This window comes from Aotus nancymaae, unplaced genomic scaffold (genome assembly GCF_030222135.1).
Source record: "Aotus nancymaae isolate 86718 unplaced genomic scaffold, 86718_ANA_hifiasm-v0.15.2.pri h1tg000138l, whole genome shotgun sequence".
Taxonomy (NCBI): domain Eukaryota; kingdom Metazoa; phylum Chordata; class Mammalia; order Primates; family Aotidae; genus Aotus; species Aotus nancymaae.
Window position 1 is genome coordinate 3637666 of NW_026988553.1, and position 23602 is coordinate 3661267.

At 39.3% G+C, this 23602-nt stretch overlaps 1 protein-coding gene across 1 annotated transcript in view; it reads right to left on the bottom strand.

Moving 5' to 3' along the window:
- CLIC2 (chloride intracellular channel 2) overlaps window positions 1-16174 on the bottom strand; it is a 59510-nt gene extending 43336 nt beyond the window's left edge. The window contains exon 1 of the mRNA XM_064371488.1: window positions 15728-16174. Coding sequence (XP_064227558.1) covers window positions 15728-15784 — 57 coding nt within the window. The 5' untranslated portion in view covers window positions 15785-16174. The remainder of the gene's footprint in view (window positions 1-15727) is intronic.
- Between the last annotated feature and the right edge of the window lie 7428 nt (window positions 16175-23602).

The following is a 23602-nucleotide window of genomic DNA, read 5'->3' on the forward strand; positions in this document are numbered from 1 at the left end:
AACATAAATGACCCGATGGAGCTGAAAAACACAGTATGAGAACTTCGTGATGCATATGTAAGTATCGATAGCTGAATTGATCAAGCAGAAGAAAGGATATCAGATATTGAAGATCAACTGAATGAAATAAAGTGTGAAGATAGGACTTGAGAGAAAAGAATTTTAAAAAATGAACAAAGCCTCCAAAAAATATGGGACTATGTGAAAATACCAAACATATGTTTGATTGGTATACCTGAAAGTGACGGGGAGAATGGAACCAAGTTGGAAAACACCCTTCAGGATATTATCCAGGAGAACTTCACCAACCTAGCAAGACAGGCCAACATTCAAGTCCAGGAAATGCAGAGAACACCACAAAGATACTCCTCGAGAAGAGCAACTCCAAGACAAATAATCATGAGATTCACCAAGGTTTAAATGAGGGAAAAAATGTTAAGGGCAGCCAGAGAGAAAGGTCGGGTTACCCACAAAGGGAAGCCCATCAGACTAACAGCGGATCTCTCTGCAGAAAACCTACAAGCCAGAAGAGAGTAGGGGACAATATTCGACATTCTTTTTTTTTTTTTTTTTTTTGAGGCAGAGTCTCGCTCTGTCACCAGGTGCCAGGCTGGAGTGCAGTGGCGCGATCTCTGCTCACTGCAACCTCTGCCTCCAGGGTTCAAACAATTCTCCTGCCTCAGCCTCCCGAGTAGCTGGGGCTACAGGCGCGTGCCACCACACTCAGCTAATTTTTGTATTTTTAGTAGAGACAAAGTTTCACCACGTTGGCCAGGATGGTCTCGATCTCTGGACCTCATGATCCACTCGCCTTGGCTTCCCAAAGTGATGGGATTACAGGCAAAGAGCCACCGCACCCAGCCTCAACATTCTTAAAGAAAAGAATTTTCAAACCAGAATTTCATATCCAGTCAAACAAAGCCTCGTAAGTGAAGGAGAAATAAAATCCTTTACAGACCAGCAAATGCTGAGAGATTTTGTCACCACCAGGCCTGCCTTACAAGAGCTCCTGAAGGAAGCACTAAACGTGGAAAGGAACAACCAGTACCAGCCACTGCAAAAGCATACCAAATTGTAAAGACCGTCAACTATGAAGATACTGCATCAAGTAACGGGCAAAGTAACCAGCTAGCATCATAATGACAGGATCAAGTTCACACGTAACCATATTAACCTTAAATGTAAATAGGTTAAGTGTCCCAGTTAAAAGACACAGACTGGCAAATTGGATAAAGAGTCAAGATCCATTGGTGTGCTGTATTCAGAAGACCCATCTCACATGTAAAGACACACATAGGCTCAAAATCAAAGGATGGAGGAATATTTACCAAAGAAATGGAAAGAAAAAAAAAAAAGCAGGGGTTGGAATCCTAGTCTCTGATGAAACAGACTTTAAACCAACAAAGATAAAAAGAGACAACTGGGATTAATGCAGCAGGAAGATCTAACTAACTGAAATATATATGCACCCAATACAGGAGCACCCAGATTCATAAAGCAAGTTCTTAGAGACCTACAAAGAGACTTAGACTCCCACACAATAATAGTGGGAGACTTTAACACCCCACTATCAATATTAGACAGATCAACAAGACAGAGAGTTAACAAGGATATTCAGGACTTGAACTCAGCTCTTGACCAAGCAGACCTAACAGACATGTACAGAACTCTCCGCTCTAAATCCACAGAATATACATTGTCTTCTCAGCACCACATTGATCACATAATTGGAAGTAAAACACTCCTCAGCAAATGCAAAAGAATGGATATCGCAGTTGTCTCCGAGACCAGAATGCAATCAAATTAGAACTCGGGATTAAGAAACTTACTCAAAACCGTATAACTACATGGAACCAGAACAACCTGCTCCTTAATGACTACTGGGTAAATAATGAAATTAAGGCAGAGATAAATCAGGTCCCTGAAACCAGTGAGAACAAAGACACAACGTATCAGAATCTCTCAGACGTGGCCAAAGCAGTGTTGAGAGGAAAATTCATAGCACAGGCGATGCCTACAGGGGAAAGCAGGAAAGATCTAAAGCTGACACCTTAACATCACAATTAAAATAACTAGAGAAGCAGGAGCAGACAAATGTGAAAGCTAGCAGAAGGCAAGAAATAACATCAGAGCATAACTGAAGGAGATAGAGACACAAAAGACCCTTCAAAAAAATCAATGAACCCAGGAGCTGGTTTCTGAAAAGATCAACAAAACAGATAGACTGCTAGCCAGACTAATAAAGAGGAAAAGAGAGAAGAATCAAATAGACACAATAAAAAATGATAAAGGGTGTTGAACAATGAGAACACATGGACACAGGGAGGGGAGCACTATACACTGGGGTCTGTTGGGGGGGAGAGGGGGGGATAGAGGGGGGTGGGGAGTTGGGGAGGGATAGCATGGGGAGAAATGCCAGATATAGGTGAAGGGGAGGAAGGCAGCAAATCACACTGCCACGTATGCACCTATGCAACAATCTTGCATGTTCTTCACATGTACCCCAAAACCTAAAATGCAATTAAAAAAAAAAATGATAAAGGGGATACCACCACTGATATCACAGAAATACAAACTACCATCAGAGAATATTGTACACACCTCTATGCAAATAAACTAGAAAATCTAGAAGAAATGGACAAATTCCTGGACACACACACCCTCCCAACACTAAACCAGGAAGAAGTCAAATTCCTGAATAGAAGACCAACAACAAATTCTGAAATTGAGGCAGTAATTAATAGCCTACCAATGAAAAAGCACAGGATCAGACGTATTCATAGTCAAATTCTACCAGAGGTACAAGAAGGAGCTTGTACAATTCCTTCCGATACTATTCCAAACAATATAAAAAAAGGGATTCCTCCTTAACTCACTTTATGACACCAGCATCATCCTGATACCAGAAACTGGCAGAAACACAACAAAACAAGAAAATTTCAGGCCAATACCCCTGATAAACATTGATGCAAAAATCCTCAATAAAATACTGGCAACCAAATCCAGCAGGACATCAAAAAGCTTATCCACCACAATCAACTCAGGTTCATCCCTGGGATGCAAGGCTTGTTCAACATATGCAAATCGGTAAACATAATCCACCACTTAAACAGAACCAAAGACAAAAAACACATGATTATCTCAATAGATGCGGAAAAGGCCTTGGATAAAACTCAACAACGCTTTGTGCTGAAAATTCTCAATAAACTATGTATTGATGGAACATATCTCAAAACAGTAAGAGCTATCCATGAAAAACCCATAGTCAATATCATACTGAATGGGCAAAAGCTGGAAACATTCCCTTTGAAAACTGGCACAAGACAAGGATGCTCTCTCTCAGCACTCTTTTTTTTTTTTTTTTAATTTAAAAAATTTATTTTCTTTCTTTCTTTATTTTTGAGACAGAGTCTCACTCTGTCGCTCAGTCTGGAGTACAGTGGCAGAATCTCGGGTCACTGCAACCTCCGCCTTCCAGGTTCAAGCAATTCTCCTGCCTCATCAGCGCTCCTATTCAACATAGGATTGGAAGTTCTGGCCAGGCCAATCAGGAAAGAAAAAGAAATAAAGGCTATTCAGTTAGGAAAAGAGGAAGTCAAATTGTCTTTATTTGCAGATGACATGATTGTATATTTAGAAAACCCCCATCATCTCAGCCCAAAAACTTAAGCTGACAAGCAACTTCAGCAAAGTCTCAGGATACAAAATCAATGTGCAATATTGCACTATAATATACAAACAGACTATAATAAACAGAGGGCCAAATCCTGAGTGAACTGCCATTCACAATTGCTACAAAGAGAATAAAATACCTAGGAATACAACTTACAAGGGACGTGAAGGACCTCTTCAAGGAGAACTACAAACTACTGCTCAAGGAAATAAGAGAGGACACAAACAAATGGAAAAACATTCCACGCTCATGGATAGGAAGAATCGGTATCGTGGAAATGGCCATACCGCCCAAAGTAATTTATAGATTCAATGCTATCCCCACCAAGCTACCACTGATTTTCTTCACAGAATTAGAAAAAAACTACTTTAAATTTCATATGGAACCAATGAAGAGCCCATATAGCCAAGACAATCCTAAGAAAACAAGCAAACAAACAAACAAAAACAAACATTAAAAAAACAAAGCTGGAGACATCACACTACCTGACTTCAAACTATACTACAAGGCTACAGTAACCAAAACAGCATGGTACTGGTACCAAAGCAGAGATATGGACCAATGGAACAGAACAGAGGCCTCAGAAATAACGCCAAACATCTACAAGCATCTGATCTTTGACAAACCTGACAAAAGCAAGCAATGGGGATATTCCCTATTTAATAAATGGTGGTGGGAAACCTGGCTAGCCATATGCAAAAAACTGAAACTGGACCCCTTCCTCACTCCTTATATGAAAATTAGCAAGAGGTGGATTAAAGACTTAAATGTAAAACCTAAAACCATAAAAACCCTAGAAGAAAACCTACGCCATACCATTCAGGACGTAGGCATGGGCAAAGACTTCATGACTAAAACATCAAAAGCAAAGGCAGCAAAAGCCAAAATGACAAATGTCATCTAATTAAACTTCAGAGCTTCTGCACAGCAAAAGAAACTATATCATCAGAGTGAACAGGCAACCTACAGAATGGGAGAAAATTTTTGCAATCTACCCGTCTGACAAAGGGCTAATATTTAGAATCTACAAAGAACTTGAACAAATTTACAAGAAAAAAACAATCCCATCAAAAAGTGGACAAAGGATATGAATGGACACGTCCCAAAAGAAGACATCTGTGTGGCCAACAAACCTATGAAAAAAGCTCATCATCACTGGTCGTTAGAGAAATGTAAAACAAAACCACAATGAGATACCATCTTATGTCAGTTAGAATGGCAATCATTAAAAAAATCAAGAAACCACAACACCTAGCTAATTTTTAAATTTTCCTTTAGAGACAGACTCTTGCTATGTTGCCCAGGCTGGCCTCAAACTCCTGGCCTCAAGCGATCCTTCTGCCTTGGCCTCCCAGAGCATTGGGATTACAGGCAAAGGAGGTAACATTTCTGAGAACTCAATGAAGTTTCATATTTAGGTAGTGGTAGAGATAAAATAATCAAATTTATATTGTTTAAGATTACCAGCTGGCTGTATGGATTATTAGATAAAACATTAGGAGACTATTATGACAACAGCACAGGGAACTTTATTGAAGTCATGAAACTATTCTGTATCTTAGTTGTGGTGTTGGGTATACAAATTTATACATGTGGCAAAATTCACACAACTGTACATAAAAATCCTCAGTTTTACTATATCTTAATTTAAAAAATAAAATTTTTGCTGCCAAAAAAAAGAAAAAAAAATCAAGAAACGAGAGAGATCCAAGATGGCCGATTACTCCAGCTCAGGATGGTAGCTCCCAGTGAAAGCGCAGAGAACGAGAGGACCTCACACTTTCAGACAAATTTTTGTTGCTCACGGACCAGGAGATTCCCAGCAGAGGAGCCCCACGGGTCACCAGCACAACTCTTGTGGCCAGCGTGGCAGTTTTGCTGGAGCCTCGGTGCGGCGATTCTTGGTACAGAGTGAGCGGGACTGGGTCCCCTTCTGGTCGACATTTGGAGATCCGGTAAGGCAGAGTTGCCTATTCAGCTGATTGAAAAAGGGACTCAAGAGGGAAGCCAGACCAGAGATTCCCAGGCAGAAAAGCACCATGAACCTTAATGCCGCTGTTTTAGCCAGCACAGTGGGTTGCTCAGATTCTGGCGCTGGGAATCAACAAGTTGGACGTCCACTCAGAGACCTAATTTGAAAGTCGGTAATTACAAAGACGACAGGTGGATAAATTTACAATGATGGGAAGAAACCAGCGTAAAAAGACTGAAAATACCTAAAATCAGAATGTCTCTCCCTCTACAGGGGAATCACAGTTCCTCGTCAGCAACGGAACAAGGCCTGATGGAGAACGAGTGCGTTCCATCAACAGAATTAGGCTTCAGAAGGTGGATAATAAGAAACTTCAGTGACTTAAAAGAACATGTCCTAGCCCAATGTAAAGAAACTAAGAACCTTGAAAAAAGGTTTTGACGATATCCTAACGAGAATAGACAATTTAGAGAGGAATATAAGTGAATTAATGGAGCTGAAGAATACAATAGGAGAACTCAGCGAAGTATGCACAGGTTTTAGCAGTCGAATTGATCAAGCAGAAGACAGGATATCAGAGGTCGAAGACCAACTTAATGAAATGAAACGAGAAGACAAGATTAGAGAGGAAAGAGTAAAAAGGAATAAGCAAAGTCTCCAAGAAATATGGGACTATGTGAAAAGACCTAATTTACGATTGATAGGTATACCTGAATGTCATGAAGAGAATGAATCCAAGTTGGAAAATATTCTTCAGGATATTATTCAGGAAAACTTTCCTAACCTACTAAGGCAGGACAATACTCAACTCCAGGTAATACAGAGAACACCACAAAGATATTCTTCAAGAAGACCAACCCCAAGGCACATAATCGCCAGATTCATTAGGGTTGAAATGAAGGAGAAAATACTAAGGGCAGCCAGAGAGAAAGGTCAGGTTACCCACAAAGGGAAGCCCATCAGACTCACAGCAGACCTCTCACCAGAAACCCTACAAACTAGAAGAGAGTGGGGGTCAATATTCAATATCCTCAAAGAAAAGAATTTTCAACCCAGAATCTCATATCTGGCCACTCTAAGCTTCATAAATGAAGGAAAAATAAAATTTTTCACGAACAAGCAAGCACTCAGAGATTTCATCACCACCAGGCCTGCTTCACAAGAGCTTCTGAAGGAACTATACACAAAAAGGAACAACCAGTATCAGTCATCCCAAAAACTTACCAAAATGTAAAGACTATCTCCATAATGAACAATTTACATAAACTAATGGGAAAAATAGCCAGCTAGCATTAAACGACAATACTAAACTCACAAATATCAATATTAACCCTAAATTTAAATGGATTAAATGCCCCAATCAAAGACACAGACAGGCAAATTGAATAAAAAGTCAAAACCCATCGGTACGCTGTATCCAGATCTATTTCACAAGGAACGACATACAAAGACTCAAAACAAAGGAATGGAGGAAGATTCACCAATTAAATGGAGAGAAAAAAAAAAAAACCATGAGTTGTAACTTTCGTCTCTCACAAAATAGACTTTAATAGTAACAAAGACTAAAAGAAACAAAGAAGGACATTACATAATGGTAAAAGGATCAATGCAGTAACAGGAGTCAATGATCATAAATATGTATGCACCCAATATAGGAGCACCCAGCTACATAAGACAAGTTCTTAATGACTTATAAAGAGACCTGGACTCCCACACAATAATAGCGGGAGACTTTGACACCACATTGTTAATATTTGACAGATCAACGGGATAGAAAATTAACAGGGACATCTATGATTTGAACTCAGACCTGGAACAAGTAAACTCAGTGAATATTTACAGAATTCTTCACCCCAGGTCCACAGAACATACATTTTTCTCACTATCACATTACACCTATTTTGAAAGTGACCACATAATTGGAAGTAAATCACTCTTCAGCATTTGCATAGCATTATACAGACTTGATGAAATATTCGTTGGCTGTTTGTTTGTTATTTTCTTCCTTTATTCCTTCCTGTCTCCTCTGTTAAGGACAATTATCGGCGTAAAAGAGGTTTTTAATACCTATATTTAGATTGCATTCCAGCCTGGGCAATAGAGCAAGACTCTTGTTCTCTCTCCCCCTTTCTCTTTCTCTTTTTTTTTCTTCCAAAAAAAAAAAAAAAATCAAGAAACAACAGATGCTGGAGATGATGTGGAGAAATAGGAGAGAAATAGGAATGCTTTTACAGTGTTGCTGGGAATGTAAATTAGTCCAACCATTGTGGAAGACAGTGTGGCAATTCCTCAAGGATCTAGAATCAGAAATACCATTTGATCCAGCAATCCCATTACTGGGTATATACTCAAAGGATCATAAATTATTCTACTATAAAGACATATGCACATGTATGTTTACTGCAGGACTATTTACAATAGCAAAGACTTGGAACCAACCCAAAGGCCCATGAAGACTGGACAAAGAAAATGTGGCACATATACACCATGGAATATTATGCAGCCATAAAAAAGAATGAGTTCACGTCCTTTGCAGGGACATGGATGAAGCTGGAAACCCTCATTCTCAGCAAACTGACACAAGAACAGAAAATCAAACACCGCATGTTCTCACTCATAGGCGGGTGTTGAACAATGAGAACACATGGACACAGGAAGGGGAGCATCACATATCGGGGGGCAATGGGAGTGAGAGCATTAGGAGAAATACCTAACGCATGCCAGGCTTAAAACCTAGTTGATGGGTTGATGGGTGCAGCAAACCACCATGGCATGTGTATACCTATGTAACAAAGCTGCACATTCTGGACGTGTATTACAGAACTTAAAGCATAATTTTAAAAAAAAGAAAATGTTTATATATATATATATTTATACACACACACACACACACACACACACACACAGACACACACTATGGAATATTATTCAGCCATAAAAAGGAACTAAATAATGGCATTTGCAGCAATCTGGATGGAATTAGAGATAATTATTCTAAGTGAAGTAACTGAGGAATGGAAAACCAAACATGGTATGTTCTCACTCATAACTGGGAGCTAAGCTATGAGGATGCAAAGGCATAAGAGTGACACAATGGAATTTGGGGGACTTGGAGAAAGGGGTGACATTGGATACAGTGTACACTGCTTGGGTGATGGATGCACCGAAATCTCTGAAATCACTGCTAAAGAACTTCTTTATGTAACCAAACATCACCTGTTCCCCCAAAACCCATTGAAAAATAAATAAAATTTAAAAGAGGTGGAGGTTGCGGTGAGCTGAGATCACTCCATTGCACTCCGGCCTGGGTAACGAGCGAAACTCCATCTCTATGAATATACTAAACACTACTGATTCATGTTACTTAAGTGTGGTGATTCCTCAAGGACCTAGAAATAGAAATTCCATTTGACCCAGCAATCCCATTACTGGGCATATATCCAAACGAGTATAAATCATTCTACTATAAGGACACATGCACACAAATGTTCATTGCGGCACAGTTTACAATAGCAAAGACCTGGAACCAACCCAAATGCCCATCGATGATAGACTGGACAGGGAAAATATGGCACATATACACCATGGAATACTATGCAGCCATCAAAAACGATGAGTTCGCGTCCTTCGTAGGGACATGGATGAACCTGGAAACCATCATTCTCAGCAAACTGACACAAGAACAGAAAATCAAACACCTCATGTTCTCACTCATAGGTGGGTGTTGAACAAGGAGAACACATGGACACAGGGAGGGGAGCACTACACACTGGGTTCTGTTGGGGGGAAATAGGGGAGGGACAGCGGGGGGTGGGGAGTTGGGGAGGGATAGCATGGGGAGAAATGCCAGATATAGGTGAAGGGGAGGAAGGCAGCAAATCACACTGCCACGTATGCACCTATGCAACAATCTTGCGTGTTCTTCACATGTACCCCAAAACCTAAAATGCAATTAAAGAAAAGTAAAAAAAAAAAAAAAAAAGAAAACATTGAGGAAACTCTCCAAGACATTGAAGTGGGCAGAGACTTCTTGAATAATATGCCACAAGCACAGGCAAGCAAAGCAGAAATGGACAAATGGGATCACAAGTTAAACAACTTCTGCACAGCAAAGCAAACAATCAACAAAAGGAAGAGAAACCCACAGAATGGGGGAAAATATTTGCAAACCACGTATCTAACAAGGGATTGATAACCAGACTATATAAGGAGCTCAAATAGCTCTATAGGAAAAAAATCTGATAATGTGTTTGAAAAACGGGCAAAAGATGTGAATAGACATTCCTCAAAAGAAGACATACAAATGGCGAACAGCCAGATGAGAAGGTGCTGAGTGTCATTGATCATCAGAGAAATTCAAATCAGAACTACTTTCAACTGTAAAAACTGCAATTACTTTTGCCCCAACCTAATAAAATGCCTTTTATCCAAAAGTCAGGAAACAAGAAATGCTGGCGATGATACGGAGAAAAGGGAATACTCATACGGTGCTGGTTGGAATGTAAATCAGTACAACCACTATGGAAAAACTTCACCTGTTCTGACTTATTTGTAAGAGCTAAAAATAAGAACAATTGCACTCATGCAGACAGAGAGAGAGAGAGAGTAGAAGGATGCTTACTAGAGGCTGGGAAGGGTAGTGAGGGTGTGTGTGGGTGGACGTGAAGAGTATTAACCCGTACAACAAATACCTAGGAAGAAGGAATAAGACATAGTATTTTCCAGCACAATAAGGTGAATTTAGTGAAAAATAATTTAGTTCTACATTTAAAAGTAATTAAAAGAGTATAATTGAATTGTTTGTAACCCAAAACATAAATGCTTGAGGGGATGGATATCCCATTTACCTGATGTGATGATTACATATGGCATGCCCGTATCAAAATATTCCATGTCACCCATAAATATATATACCGACCACGTACTCACAAAAATTAAAATTCAAAGTTAGAAAATAAACATGGAAATGAGGAAGAGATTTGAACACTTTACAAAGGAAGCTATCCGGATGCTAAATAAGGACATGAAAAGATGCCCGATATTATCAGACATGTGGAAAAGGCAAAACCACAGTGAGACACCACGATAAACACGTTAGAATAACTTAAATTGAAAGGCTGACCATACCAAGTCTTGACAGGAAAGTGGAACAAGTGGAACTCTTACATAATGGAGTGAAGTGCAAAACAGGACAAGTGCTTTTTGAAATATTTTGTCAGAGTCAAGCATGGACCTATTATATGACCCAGGAATGGCAATCCTAGGTATTTACCAAAGAGAATGAAAGCATATGGCCATAGAAATATGTACATGAAGACTTACACCCCTACTCACAATAGCCCCAAACTGGAAACAACCTAAATATCTTTCAATGGGTGAATGAATAAAGACATTATGGTACATCCACACAGTGCAATGCTTCTGTAATAAAAGGAGTGACCTATTGATACATACGAGAACATGGGTGCATCTCAAAATAATCATGGTATGTGAAATATAGCAGGCACCAAATTACACGTGCTGTAGGATTTCATCTACAGAAAATTCTAGAAAATGTAAGCCTGATGGAAAGGACGAAGGTTGGCTGTGGTGGAGGATACATACGAGAACATGGGTGCATCTCAAAATAACCATGGTATGTGAAATATAGCAGGCACCAAATCACACGTGCTGTATGATTTCATCTGCAGAAAATTCTAGAAAATGTAAGCCTGATGGAAAGGACGATGCTTGGCTGTGGTGGAGGATACATACAGCAACATGGGTGCATCTCAAAATAACCATGGTATGTGAAATATAGCAGGCACAAAATCACACGTGCTGTAGGATTTCATCTACAGAAAATTCTAGAAAATGTAAGCCTTAGAGAAAGTACAATGGTTGGCTGTGCTGGAGGATACATACGAGAACATGGGTGCATCTCAAAATAATCATGGTATGTGAAATATAGCAGGCACCAAATCACACGTGCTGTAGGATTTCATCTACAGAAAATTCTAGAAAATGTATGTCTGATGGAAAGGACGATGGTTGACTGTGGTGGAGGATACATACAGCAACATGGGTGCATCTCAAAATAATCATGGTAAGTGAAATATAGCACGCACCAAATCACACGTGCTGTAGGATTTCATCTGCAGAAAATTCTAGAAAATGTAAGCCTGATGGAAAGGACGATGCTTGGCTGTGGTGGAGGATACATACAGCAACATGGGTGCATCTCAAAATAACCATGGTATGTGAAATATAGCAGGCACAAAATCACACGTGCTGTAGGATTTCATCTACAGAAAATTCTAGAAAATGTAAGCCTTAGAGAAAGTACAATGGTTGGCTGTGCTGGAGGATACATACGAGAACATGGGTGCATCTCAAAATAATCATGGTATGTGAAATATAGCAGGCACCAAATTACACGTGCTGTAGGATTTCATCTACAGAAAATTCTAGAAAATGTAAGCCTGATGGAAAGGACGAAGGTTGGCTGTGGTGGAGGATACATACGAGAACATGGGTGCATCTCAGAATAATCATGGTAAGTGAAATATAGCAGGCACCAAATCACACGTGCTGTAGGATTTCATCTGCAGAAAATTCTAGAAAATGTAAGTCTGATGGAAAGGACGATGGTTGGGTGTGATGGAGGATACATACGAGAACATGGGTGCATCTCAAAATAATCATGCTAAGTGAAATATAGCAGGCACCAAATCACACGTGCTGTAGGATTTCATCTGCAGAAAATTCTAGAAAATGTAAGCCTCATGGAAAGGACGATGGTTGGCTGTGCTGGAGGGAGGTAACAGTGTAGGGTAGGGAAGACCTCAAAGAGACACAAGGAACTTTCGGAGGTGAGGGACGTATTCTACATTTTGATTGGAATGGTGGTTATACGTGTATGTGCATTAGTCAAGTCATCCAACTGCACACCTAAATGCATGCATTTTATTCTATGTAAATTTTACTTTGATAAAAGATGAAAATAGACAAGTTCAAAACGCAGAACAAAAAAACACCCCACGTAAAGGATATGATGGAGGGGTTGGGAGTCAGGAAGAAGGATGCAGTCTGATAACAGAGGCAGCAGGAAGGGCGGATCGCCTTTGGCAAAAGGAGAAAGAAAACACTGAGGTGTGGGGGAAATGCAGTCAACTTTTACGGGAAAACGGAAGGGTTTTATTTTCCATCATCCTGATTTAAAGTGCCATCACATAAAATTTTCCGATATAAATTCACCAGCCTGATTGATGAATGATCGACCTCCTAAGTGTCTTCAGCTGGCAGAGACAGGCTGTGGTCATTCACCAAAACAATTTTCCTCCCTTTCTATTTGTGATCTAAGATTTTACACATGAAAAATTATAACGGCAACCAGAGTTAACATTTTTTTTTTTAATTTTTAACAAATGTATTGCGATATAATTTATATACCATAAAATTCACACATGTTAAGTATACAGTTTGATTTTTTTTTTTTTAGCATATTCAGAGTTGTGCAATCATCCACAGCCTAATTTCAGAACATTTTTATCTTGCTAAAAAGAAACTCAATGCTCATTCAGAGTAACTCTCCATAACCTCATCTTTTGGTAGTTTGTTGAGTGATTTTTTTCATCAAAGTGTTGCATTTTCCTGAATGGTTTTTCTACATCTTTTCAGATAATTATTGTTTTTGAACAAAATACTAGCAAACTAAATTCAACAACATGCAAAAAGGATTATATGCCATGTCCAAGTGTGACTTACAATTTATAATACCTATAAGACACTTTGACTTTGCAAATTCAGGACTACATACTCCATACACCATACTCTTAAATACTGCCTTCTCTCATTGAACGGTTTTGTCGATTTTTTTTTTTATTGCATTTTAGGTTTTGGGGTACATGTGAAGAACATGCAAGACTGTTGCATAGGTGCACACGTGGCAGTGTGATTTGCTGCCTTCCTCCTCTTCACCTATATCTGGCATTTCTCCCCATGCTATCCCTCCCCAACTCCCCACCTGCCACAGTCCCTCCCCTATTTCCCCCCAACAGACCCCAGTGTATAGTGCTCCCCTCCCTGTGTCCATGTGTTCTCATTGTTCAACACCCGCCTATGAGTGAGAACATGCGGTGTTTGATTTTGTGTTCTTGTGTCAGTTTGCTGAGAATGATGGTTTCCAGGTTCATCCATGTGATATAGATTCTTAATTGTGACAGGAGAATGCTTAATCTCTTGTAGCAATGCCTTTTAAAAATTACTCATTAGCAGTTTTACTCCTTCTCAATCCCTATTTCCCCTCCCAGTATCTTTCATGAAAGTTCTAGAGATCTGTGTCATGCAGCTTAAAACAAAACAAAAACCTGGACCAGATAATATTCAAGGTGCTTCCCGAAAATCTGTAATGTGTACCAGTGTCATTAGCTAAGCTTACATCGAAAGTACTCCATCTGGATAAAATTCTGGAATACTTTACTAAAAGGTCCACGCTACTGAAAACAATTGAATAATATTAGACGTTATCTATTTTAAAAGATTGCAGTTCTAATTGTGCCATTCACTAGCTCTCTGACCCTGGACAAAGTTACTTAACTGCTCTTTGCTTTAATTTCTGTATTCATAAAAGAGGAGTAATAACAAACCACTTAGCACAGTGCCTACCACATAGTAAGTACTCAATAAACCCTTGGTTACTTTAAACTGAAAGTTATTTTTTAATTCCACATGTTCTCATCCACGTGTGACTCGCCAAAGTTTCCTATCCAGATTACCACTCACATGTGAACAGTCTGTGAAGATAAACACAGTGGATTTAAAGGGTCTAATTGCGTCGAATTAACAGTTCAGACCAAGGCAACACTTTGGTTACCCTGTGAAGAGACATTACTTGTGATTTGGAATGAGTCAACGTAAAAAGCCCCTTAGGGAATTGCAGTTATGTCATTTGCTACCATCCCGAGATACAAGTAGCTCTTATGCCCAATAGTTTAGCACTTAACAGCACTGCAGGAATTCAAGGTTCGATGATGTCCTCGGTGTGTGTGTTTAACTTAGCATTTGGGACGCGTATCTTATTTTGTGTCTTTGTAAGTCATCAGGAAGCTGTATAGTTTTAGAGGCAAGGTACTATACATGTACTATTAATAACGACATATTTCCTAAGTTGTTACGGCTAAGGTGACATTATGTAAAGGGTTTAGAAAAGAGCCAGGCACAAGATGAGTTTGTTACTGTTCTTATTGCCCTGAGTACTTCCAACAGTCCAATTTTCAAATAGACGGAAAAGCTGAACAGTGAATATAAGCACGGATTGAGTAACCTATTTAATTTCTACTGGGAATAACCCACATAAATTTTTCTTTCTTGATGAGCTATTTTGGAAACACATGTTCCTTTCTTTTGATTTAGGGGTTTTCCAAAGTGCTTTTCTGAAAAGTTAACACATGTTAAAAAAAAAAAAAAACAAAAGAAACCTCCATGAAATTATAACTTAATACTGTTTTTCTATCATATCTTAAATATATACCAAAATTTAAAAGGTTATTTATATCTGCAGCCCCCAAAGTAGGAGAATATTGGAAATGCACTCCCCATGGACACGCGCATGTGGTTTCAGAGCATTCTAAAATGTACCCCTCCTCACATAACAGGCACACAGACACTCCTGTTTTTCTCCCACAGGATCCACGTGACCCTGCTGTGATGTCTGTTCATTGTACAAGTTTAGAAAGTTCTGCCTGGGCTACGTGTAGGAATGGGGTTCTCAGGCCGTTCTCGGTCCTGTCCTCCGCCCAGTCAGGCCTTCCAAAACCTATCTCATAAAACACAGATTTTGAGACTTGGAGAGCCCTTAAGGATCATCTTGTCATGCTCCTTCATTCTACAGATGGACAGACAAAGCCATTGAGAACACACCCAGGCATTCTTCCAGAACTCAGAGTAGGAAAAACAACCACCACATTCTCTCCTGTCTCTAGCCCAAGTGTGGAGAATTTTTAAAGAAGAATACATTAGTCTTTGACACTGCAGTCCAGTGGACACTGCAGTGTCAAAAACTAATGTATTCTTCATGCCGTTCTTATACCTGGAAAACTTACCTTCACAAATAGCTCGATCTCAGGGTCCACTCGCGTGCTCGGCCTCAGGCCTGACATCTTGGTGTTGACTGCCAGTTGTCAGCCTCCCGCCTCCTGTAAAGTCCACGACACTTTTAGACTCTTTTCTCAATTTTATCCAAAAACTCAAGTAATGGTGGTGCTTTCAGAAGAGAGTCTAGCTTGTCGCGAACTGAGTCAGACCTGGAGCCAGTGTCTTCTCTCAAGAGGTAACATAGAAAATTCTAGATGCTTAAGTGCAGCTCTTAAATTACTTTTCCTCCTTCCTCCTGACCTGACATTCGAACCGAGGAGGGGCCAAAGGGGTGTGTATCCACTGGCTGGCCAGGAGGGTGGGGGAGTTTCCAGAGAGGCTTCGATGCTATGAGTCAGCATAGGAGAAACCCATGCACACAAACACACATGAAGTGCTGGCTTCTCTCTATATCGAGCAGACCAGATGTTCTCTAGAGCCTCCTCCCTTTGAGTCCTGGGCTCCGTGCCCAGAAAAGGACCTCTCATGGGTGTTCCTGTAACTTGACAGCACTTCCAGGAAAAGGGCCAGAAATGATTTGGATTCTTATTACTGAAAAGGATGTTTATCCAAGGATGCTGTCTAAAAGTGGGTTAAAAATTGTAATTCATTAAATGTTTCCACCCCCAATTCTCCCGCTCACACAGCGAGATTTCTGTTCTGGGTTGCAAATTTCACTTCTCTCTACAACCAGGGAATGTTCACCGGGGTGGTTGAGGCTGGGGGCTTGTTTAGCGTACTCCACCTACTTTTTTTTATTTCTTGGAAGCTTGGACTGGAGCAGATCACTTCCTTTTTCTGGCGTCTGTATCAGGAACCATGATTAGTTCTGTATTTCTGCTTGTCAACCCTGGGAACAGCACCAAAATCAGTCAAACGGATCACTCTCTGTCTGCAATGTTTCTGGCAGCTGTATTTTCTGACTCCAGGCGCTGGGAGGGGGACCCCGGGATTAATAAACCTCTTTGTTGGGAAGAGTCTCTTCCTGCTCGGAGCCAAACTGAACCTAGATCCATCAGCTGGGCACCACTGTGATCCCCTTTGTATAACACTAAGCATCCCGCATGCTCATATGGGCTGTACATACACCTGCCCTTGCCATATGTAAAAATTTACAGGGTAAGAGGCTCTTGAAAGAAACCTAGCCTGCTTCTTACCTGTAGGTTCTGGGGAAGGAGTGTCTGATGGAAAGGTGAGTGTTCTTCTGGATGAGAGAGACTTCATGATGTCCAAAATAGTTTGAAAAGTGAGAAGAAAATTGTGCTGGACCTCTGCTGAGCCAAAGGGTGGGTTTAGGACTGGCTATTGTACAGGACCTGGTGTCTGCCTTGTTTAGCTATATTTTTATTCAGGAGGACAACAGGAATTCAACTTTAAGCATGCTCAGTCTGGGCCTTTCGCCACTCCCTATAGCTAACCGCTACAAAATCTTATCACTTCTACGTCCTGAATATTTAAAAAATCCATCCACTTGTCTTTGCTTCTATGGCTACTCCAAATTTCAAGCCAGCAACATTCTTTTTTAATTGATTTAAAAATTTTTATTTTAAAAGACCAAATGGTTACTTGAGTCTCGGCTCTCACGGGAAAACCACAAACCTCACCGTCACCACCACCAGCGCCACAGCAAAAACAGCAAACAGCCTAATGACCTCTCTATGATCCCTAATAAATTGTCAAAGAGATAAACGTTCTCTTTTTTTTCTTGATGCTCAGAGTTTAAAAATATTATATTTAGAATAATTTACATGCCATAAAATTCACGTATTTAAAGTGATTTTATAAATTTATTGGGTGGTGCATCTTTCTTACCCATTTGCAACCCATCTTCATTACAACCCCCAGCATCAGGAAACCACTAATCCACTTTCTGTGCCTATGGATTTGCCTATTCTAGACATTTCTTTTTTTTCTTATTGCATTTTAGGTTTTGGGGTGCATGTGAAGAACATGCAAGATTGTTGCATAGGTGCATACATGTCAGTGTGATTTGCTGCCTTCCTCCCCTTCACGTATATGTGGCATTTCTCCCCATGCTCTCTCTCCCCAACTCCCCACCCCCCACTGTCCCTCCCCTATTTCCCCTCAGCAGACCCCCGTGTATAGTGCTCCCCTCCCTGTATCCATGTGTTCCCATTGTTCGACACCCACCTATGAGTGAGAACATGTGGTGTTTGATTTTGTGTTGTTGTGTCAGTTTGCTGAGAATGATGGTTTCCAGGTTCATCCACGTCCCTACAAAGGACGCAAACTCATCGTTTTTGATGGCTGCATAATATTCCATGGTGTATATGTGCCACATTTTCCCCATCCAGTCTATCATCGATGGGCATTTGGGTTGGTTCCACGTCTTTGCTATTGTAAACTGTGCTGCATTTCTCCCCATGCTCTCTCTCCCCAACTCCCCACCCCCCGCTGTCCCTCCCCTATTTCCCCCCAACAGACCGCAGTGTATAATGCTCCCCTCCCTGTGTCCATATGTTCCCATTGTTCAACACCCGTCTATGAGTGAGAACATGCGGTGTTTGATTTTGTGTTCTTGTGTCAGTTTTAAATTCCAGGGATCATTGTAAACAAAAAAGGCAATGATAGCTACAGCAAGAGGTGGAATAGGGAGTTAGACGCTGAGTTCCCATTTCTAGTACATAAACTTGTGGAAATTCATTTTGAAAACACTTTTAGAAGAAGGAGAGCAAAGAGTACTTTGAACTCAAGCTCCAAGTAAAACTAGGCTCCAACATGCCTAAAATTTTTGAGAGAATTTCAAATGCTTATAACATACTATTTAAGAGCATTTCTTCTTCACCTTCTCTCTAGGGCTACATTTTGATGGGTTTACACATATATATGATTAAAAGGTAAATCTAAGCAACCCTCTTTTTGTCTTTTTCTTTTATTGATACATAATATTTGTCCATATTAATGGGGTATACGTGATGTTTTGTTACATGGTAGACTTTGTAACGATCAGGTCAGGGCATCTCAAATATTCACCGCTTCTGTGTGTTGGGCACATCTCAAGTCCTCTCTCCTAGTCATTTTGAAATGTATAGTCATTCTGCTCTGCTGTTAAACATTAGATCTTATTTCTTTCTTCTAACTGTACATATGGATCCATTAACAAAACCTCTCTTCATCTCCTTCTCCCCCTCACATATAACCTTCCCACAGATATTCTTTATGTCTGTTTTTATTTTTGTTCTCTGTGGTTTTGACGTCTTGACCATAAAAACTTTGCCTCTACCAATGTCCAGAAATGATTCCCCTGTTTTCTTCTAGAACTTTCATGGTTTTGGTTTTTTATCTGTCTTTATTTTCATCTTGAATTCATTTTTGTACATGGTGATAGGTAGGAGTGTAGTTTCATCCTTCTGCGTACGGCTGCCCAGTTTTCTCAGAACCACTTATTGAAGAAGATGGCCTTTCTCCAATGTATGTTCTTGGACCCTTTGTTGAAAATCAGTTGTATGTGGATTTATTTCTGGGTTCTGTATTCTGCTCCATTGGGCTATGTGTCTGTTTTTATTCCAATATCATACTATATTCCAATAGTATGATATTGGAATAAAATATCATATATACCTAGTATAGCCCTATGATATATTTTGAAGACACCTAGTATGAAGCCTCCAGCTTTGTTCTTTATGCTCGGAATTGCTTTGGCTATTCAGGGTCTTTTTTGGTTAAATACACATTTTACGATTGTTTATCTATTTCTGTGAAAAATGAAATTGGCATTTTGTTAGGAATTGCATTGAATCTGTAGTTGGCTTTGCATAGTATGGTCATTTTTTGGAGACAGTATATACATCAGATTGACTTCTCAGTGTATTTCTCAGCGAGCTCATTATTGACCTATAGAAATGCTACTGATTTTTTTTTTTTTTTAAGACAGGGTCTCTGTTGCCCAGGCTGGAGTGCAGTGGTGCCATCTCAGCTCACTGCAGCCTCTGCCTCCTGGGTTCAAGTGATTCTCCTGCCTCAGCCACCCAAGTAGCTGGGATTACAGCTGTGCCCAACCAAACCCAGCTAATTTTTGTATTTTCAGTAGAGATGGGGTTTCACCATCTTGCCCAGGCTGGTCTCTAACTGCTGACCTCAAACACTCTGCCCGCGTCAGCCTCCCAAAGTGCTGGGATTACAGGCATGAGCCACCATGTCCGGCCGAAATGCTCCTGATTTTTGTACATTGATTTTGTATCCTGACACCTTCCTGAAATTATTAACAGAGTTAGTTTTTGGTAAAGTCTTTAGGTTTTTCTAAATATAACATCATATCATCTGCAAAGAGGAACGTATTGCTTCCTCTTTTCCATGTGGGGACTTTTCATTTCTTTTTTTTTGCCTGACTGCTATGCCTAGGACTGCTATACCTCGGACTTCCAGTACTATTTGAATAGGGGTGGTAAATGTGGGCATCCTTGTCTTGTTCCAGTTTTTTGAGGAAAGGCTTTCCACTTTTCCCCATTCACTGTGATGCTAACTTTGAGTTTGTCATATTTGGCTTTTCATAGGCTAAGGTAAGTTCCTTCTATGCCTAGTTTGTTGAGAGTGGTTTTTTTTTTTTTTTTTTTTAATCATGAAGGGATGTTGAATTTTATCAAATGCTTTTTCTGCATCGAGATGATCATATGTTTTTTTGTCCCTCATTCTTTTGATGTGATGCGTGACATTCAATGATTTGCATATGCAGAATCATCTCTGCATCCCTGGTATAAATCCCACTTGACCATGGTGTACTATCTTCTTTTGTGTTGTTGGGTTCAACTTGCTAGTATTTTGTTGAGAATTTTTTGCATCTACTTTCATCTGATTTTGGTATCAAGGTAATACTGGCTTCATAGAGCAAGTCAGGAATAATTCCTCCCTCTTCACTTTTTTTGGAATCTTCTTTGTATGTTTGGTAGAATTCAGCAATGATGCCATCTGGTCCAGGACTTTTATTTGTTGAGAGACTTTATTACTGTTTTAGTCTCACTACTCATTACTGATCTGTTTAAATTTTCCATTTCTTCCTGATTCGATTTTGATAGATTGTATCCATCCAGGAATTGACTCATTTTCTCTGAGCTTTCCAGTTTCTTTGCATATAGCTGTTTATAACACTTTGATAGATTGTATCCACCCAGGAATCGACTCATTTTCTCTCAGCTTTCCAGTTTCTTTGCATACAGTTGTTTATCACAGTGTCTGATTATCTCTCGTCTTTTTCTGATATCAGTTGTCTTTGTTAGTCTAGCTAGGTGTTTACCAATTGTTTTTTTATATTTTCAAAAACCAACCTGTTGTTTTATTGAACCTTTGTAAATTTTTTTAGTCTCTATTTTGTTTTGTTCTGCTTTGATCTTTGTCATTAAGCTTCTTTCAGTAATTTTGAGGTTGGTTTGTTCTTGCTTTCCTAGCTCTTTGAGGTGAATCGCTGGATTGTTTGTTTGAAATGTTTCTACTTTTTAAATATAGGTATTTATTGCTATAAAGTTTCCTCTTAGCACTGCCTTTGTTCTATGCCATAATTTTTGATACGTTGTATTTCAATTTTCAATTGTTTCAATACATTTTTCAAATTTTCATTGCAATTTCTTCATTGACCCAATGGTTCTTGAAGAGCATGTTCTTTAATTTCTGCATAGTTTGTTACTGTACAAATGATTTCTAATTTTATTTAAAGACACTTGATATATATATATTTTTTTATTTGTAAAACACTTGTCGTGTACTTTAACCTATGGTCTATTCTGGAAAGTCTTCCATGTGCTTATGAGAAATGTGTATTCTGTAGCTGTTGGATGAAATATTTTCAGATCTAATAGTATCTAATTTATACATCTGGATACTCTGGTGTTGGGTGCATATATGGTTTGATTATTATCAACTCTTGCTGAATTGATCCCTTTATCACTATATAATGCCCTTCTTTGTCTGTTTTTACTGCTTCTGACTTAAAGTCTGTTTAATCTTATATAAGCATAGCTAGTCAGTTTATAAGTATCTTTACAAGTGAGATGAGTTTCTTTTAGGCGACATATAATGTAGTCACGTTCATTCACTCATTCAGTCAGTTTATATCTTTTATCTGCACAGTTTAATCCATTTACATTCAAGGTTATTATGGATATGTTAGGCCTTATTCCTGTCAAGTCAATTTCAATTGATTTCTGGTTGTTTTGTATATTCTCTGTTCATTTCTTTCACTCTTGTTGCTTGTCATGGTGGTTTGGTAGTTTTCCATAGTGGTAACATTTTATTATTTTCTCTTCCGTATTTGTGTGTTTGTTCCATCAATGAGTTTTATATATTCCTATGTTTTAATGACGGTAGATATCATCCCTGTGCTTTCATTTTTAGGACTCCCTTAAGCATACCTTGTAGGGCTGGTCTAGTGGTGCTGAATTTCGTTAGCTTTTGCTTGTCTGGGATGTACTTTATTTCTCCTTAATTTACAAATGATAACTGCTGTCTATGGTATTTTTGAGTGGTGGTTTTTTTTTTTTTCTTACAATGCTTTGAGCATATTATTTTTCTTATATAGTTAAGATTAAATGCAGAATAAATTTGGATTGATGACTACAGATGAATACCCTGAGCTGATACCCTGGTAGTCTGAAGAGATATTGGTTCATACATAAGCTATCAAGTTTAGAGTATAAAATCGATATACAAAAATCTGCAGTATTTCTAACCACCAATAATGCCCAAGCTGAAGATCAAAACCAAGAAAGCAATACCATTTACAATAGCCACACACAAAAATAAAATCCTTAGGAATAGTATAACCAAGGAGGTGAAAGTTCTTTAGAAGGAAACTACAAAACACTTCTTTAAAAAATCAGAGATGACACAACAAATGGAAAAACATTTCATGCTCATGGGTTGGAAGAATCAACATTGGGTTTTTTTTTGTGTGTGTGTGGTTTTGTTTTTTTTTTTTTTTTTTTTTTAGATGGAGTCTCACTCTGTCACCTGGGCCGGAGTGCAGTGACATGATCTCGGCTCACTGCAACCTCTGCCTCTCGGGTTCAAGTGATTCTCTGTCTCAGCCTCCTGAGTTGCTGGTATTACAGGTGCCCATCACTATGCCTGGCTAATTTTTGTATTTTTAGTAGAGACAGGGATTCACCATCTTGGCCAGGCTGTTCTTGAACTCCTGACCTCACGATCCACCTGCATCAGCCTTCCAAAGTGCTGGGATTACAAGGGTGAGCCACCGCAACCCGGCCAGAATCAACATTGTTAAAATGGCTGTGTTGTCCAAAGGAATCTACAGAGTCAGCACTATTTCTATAAAACTAGCAACATCAGTTTTCACACAGAATTAGAAAAAACTATTTTAAAATTCATGTGAATTCAAAAAAAAAAGCCAAATAGCCAAAGCAATCCTAAGCAGAAAGAACAAAGTCGAAGCCATCACTTTACCTGACTTCTAACTACGAGGGTACAGTAATCAAAACAGCAAGGTACTGGTACAAAAATAGAAATATAGACCAATAGAACAGAACAGAACACCTAGAAATAAAGCTGCACACCCTCAAGCATCTGCTCTTTGACGAGGTTGGTAACAATAAGCAATGGGGAAAGGACTCCCTATTTGATAAACAGCGCTGGGATAACTGGATTTCTATACATAAAAGAATAAAAGTGGACCCCCTACCTATTACCATGTATAAAAATTAACTAGAGATGGAGTAAAGACTTAAATGTAAGACCTCAAAGTATAAAACTCTTAGAAGACAACATAGGAAATGTCCTTCTGGACATCAGAGTTGGCAAATAATTTTATAACTAAGTCCAAAAAGCAATTGCTACAAAAAAATGGACAAGTGGAACCTGATTAAACTAAAGAACTT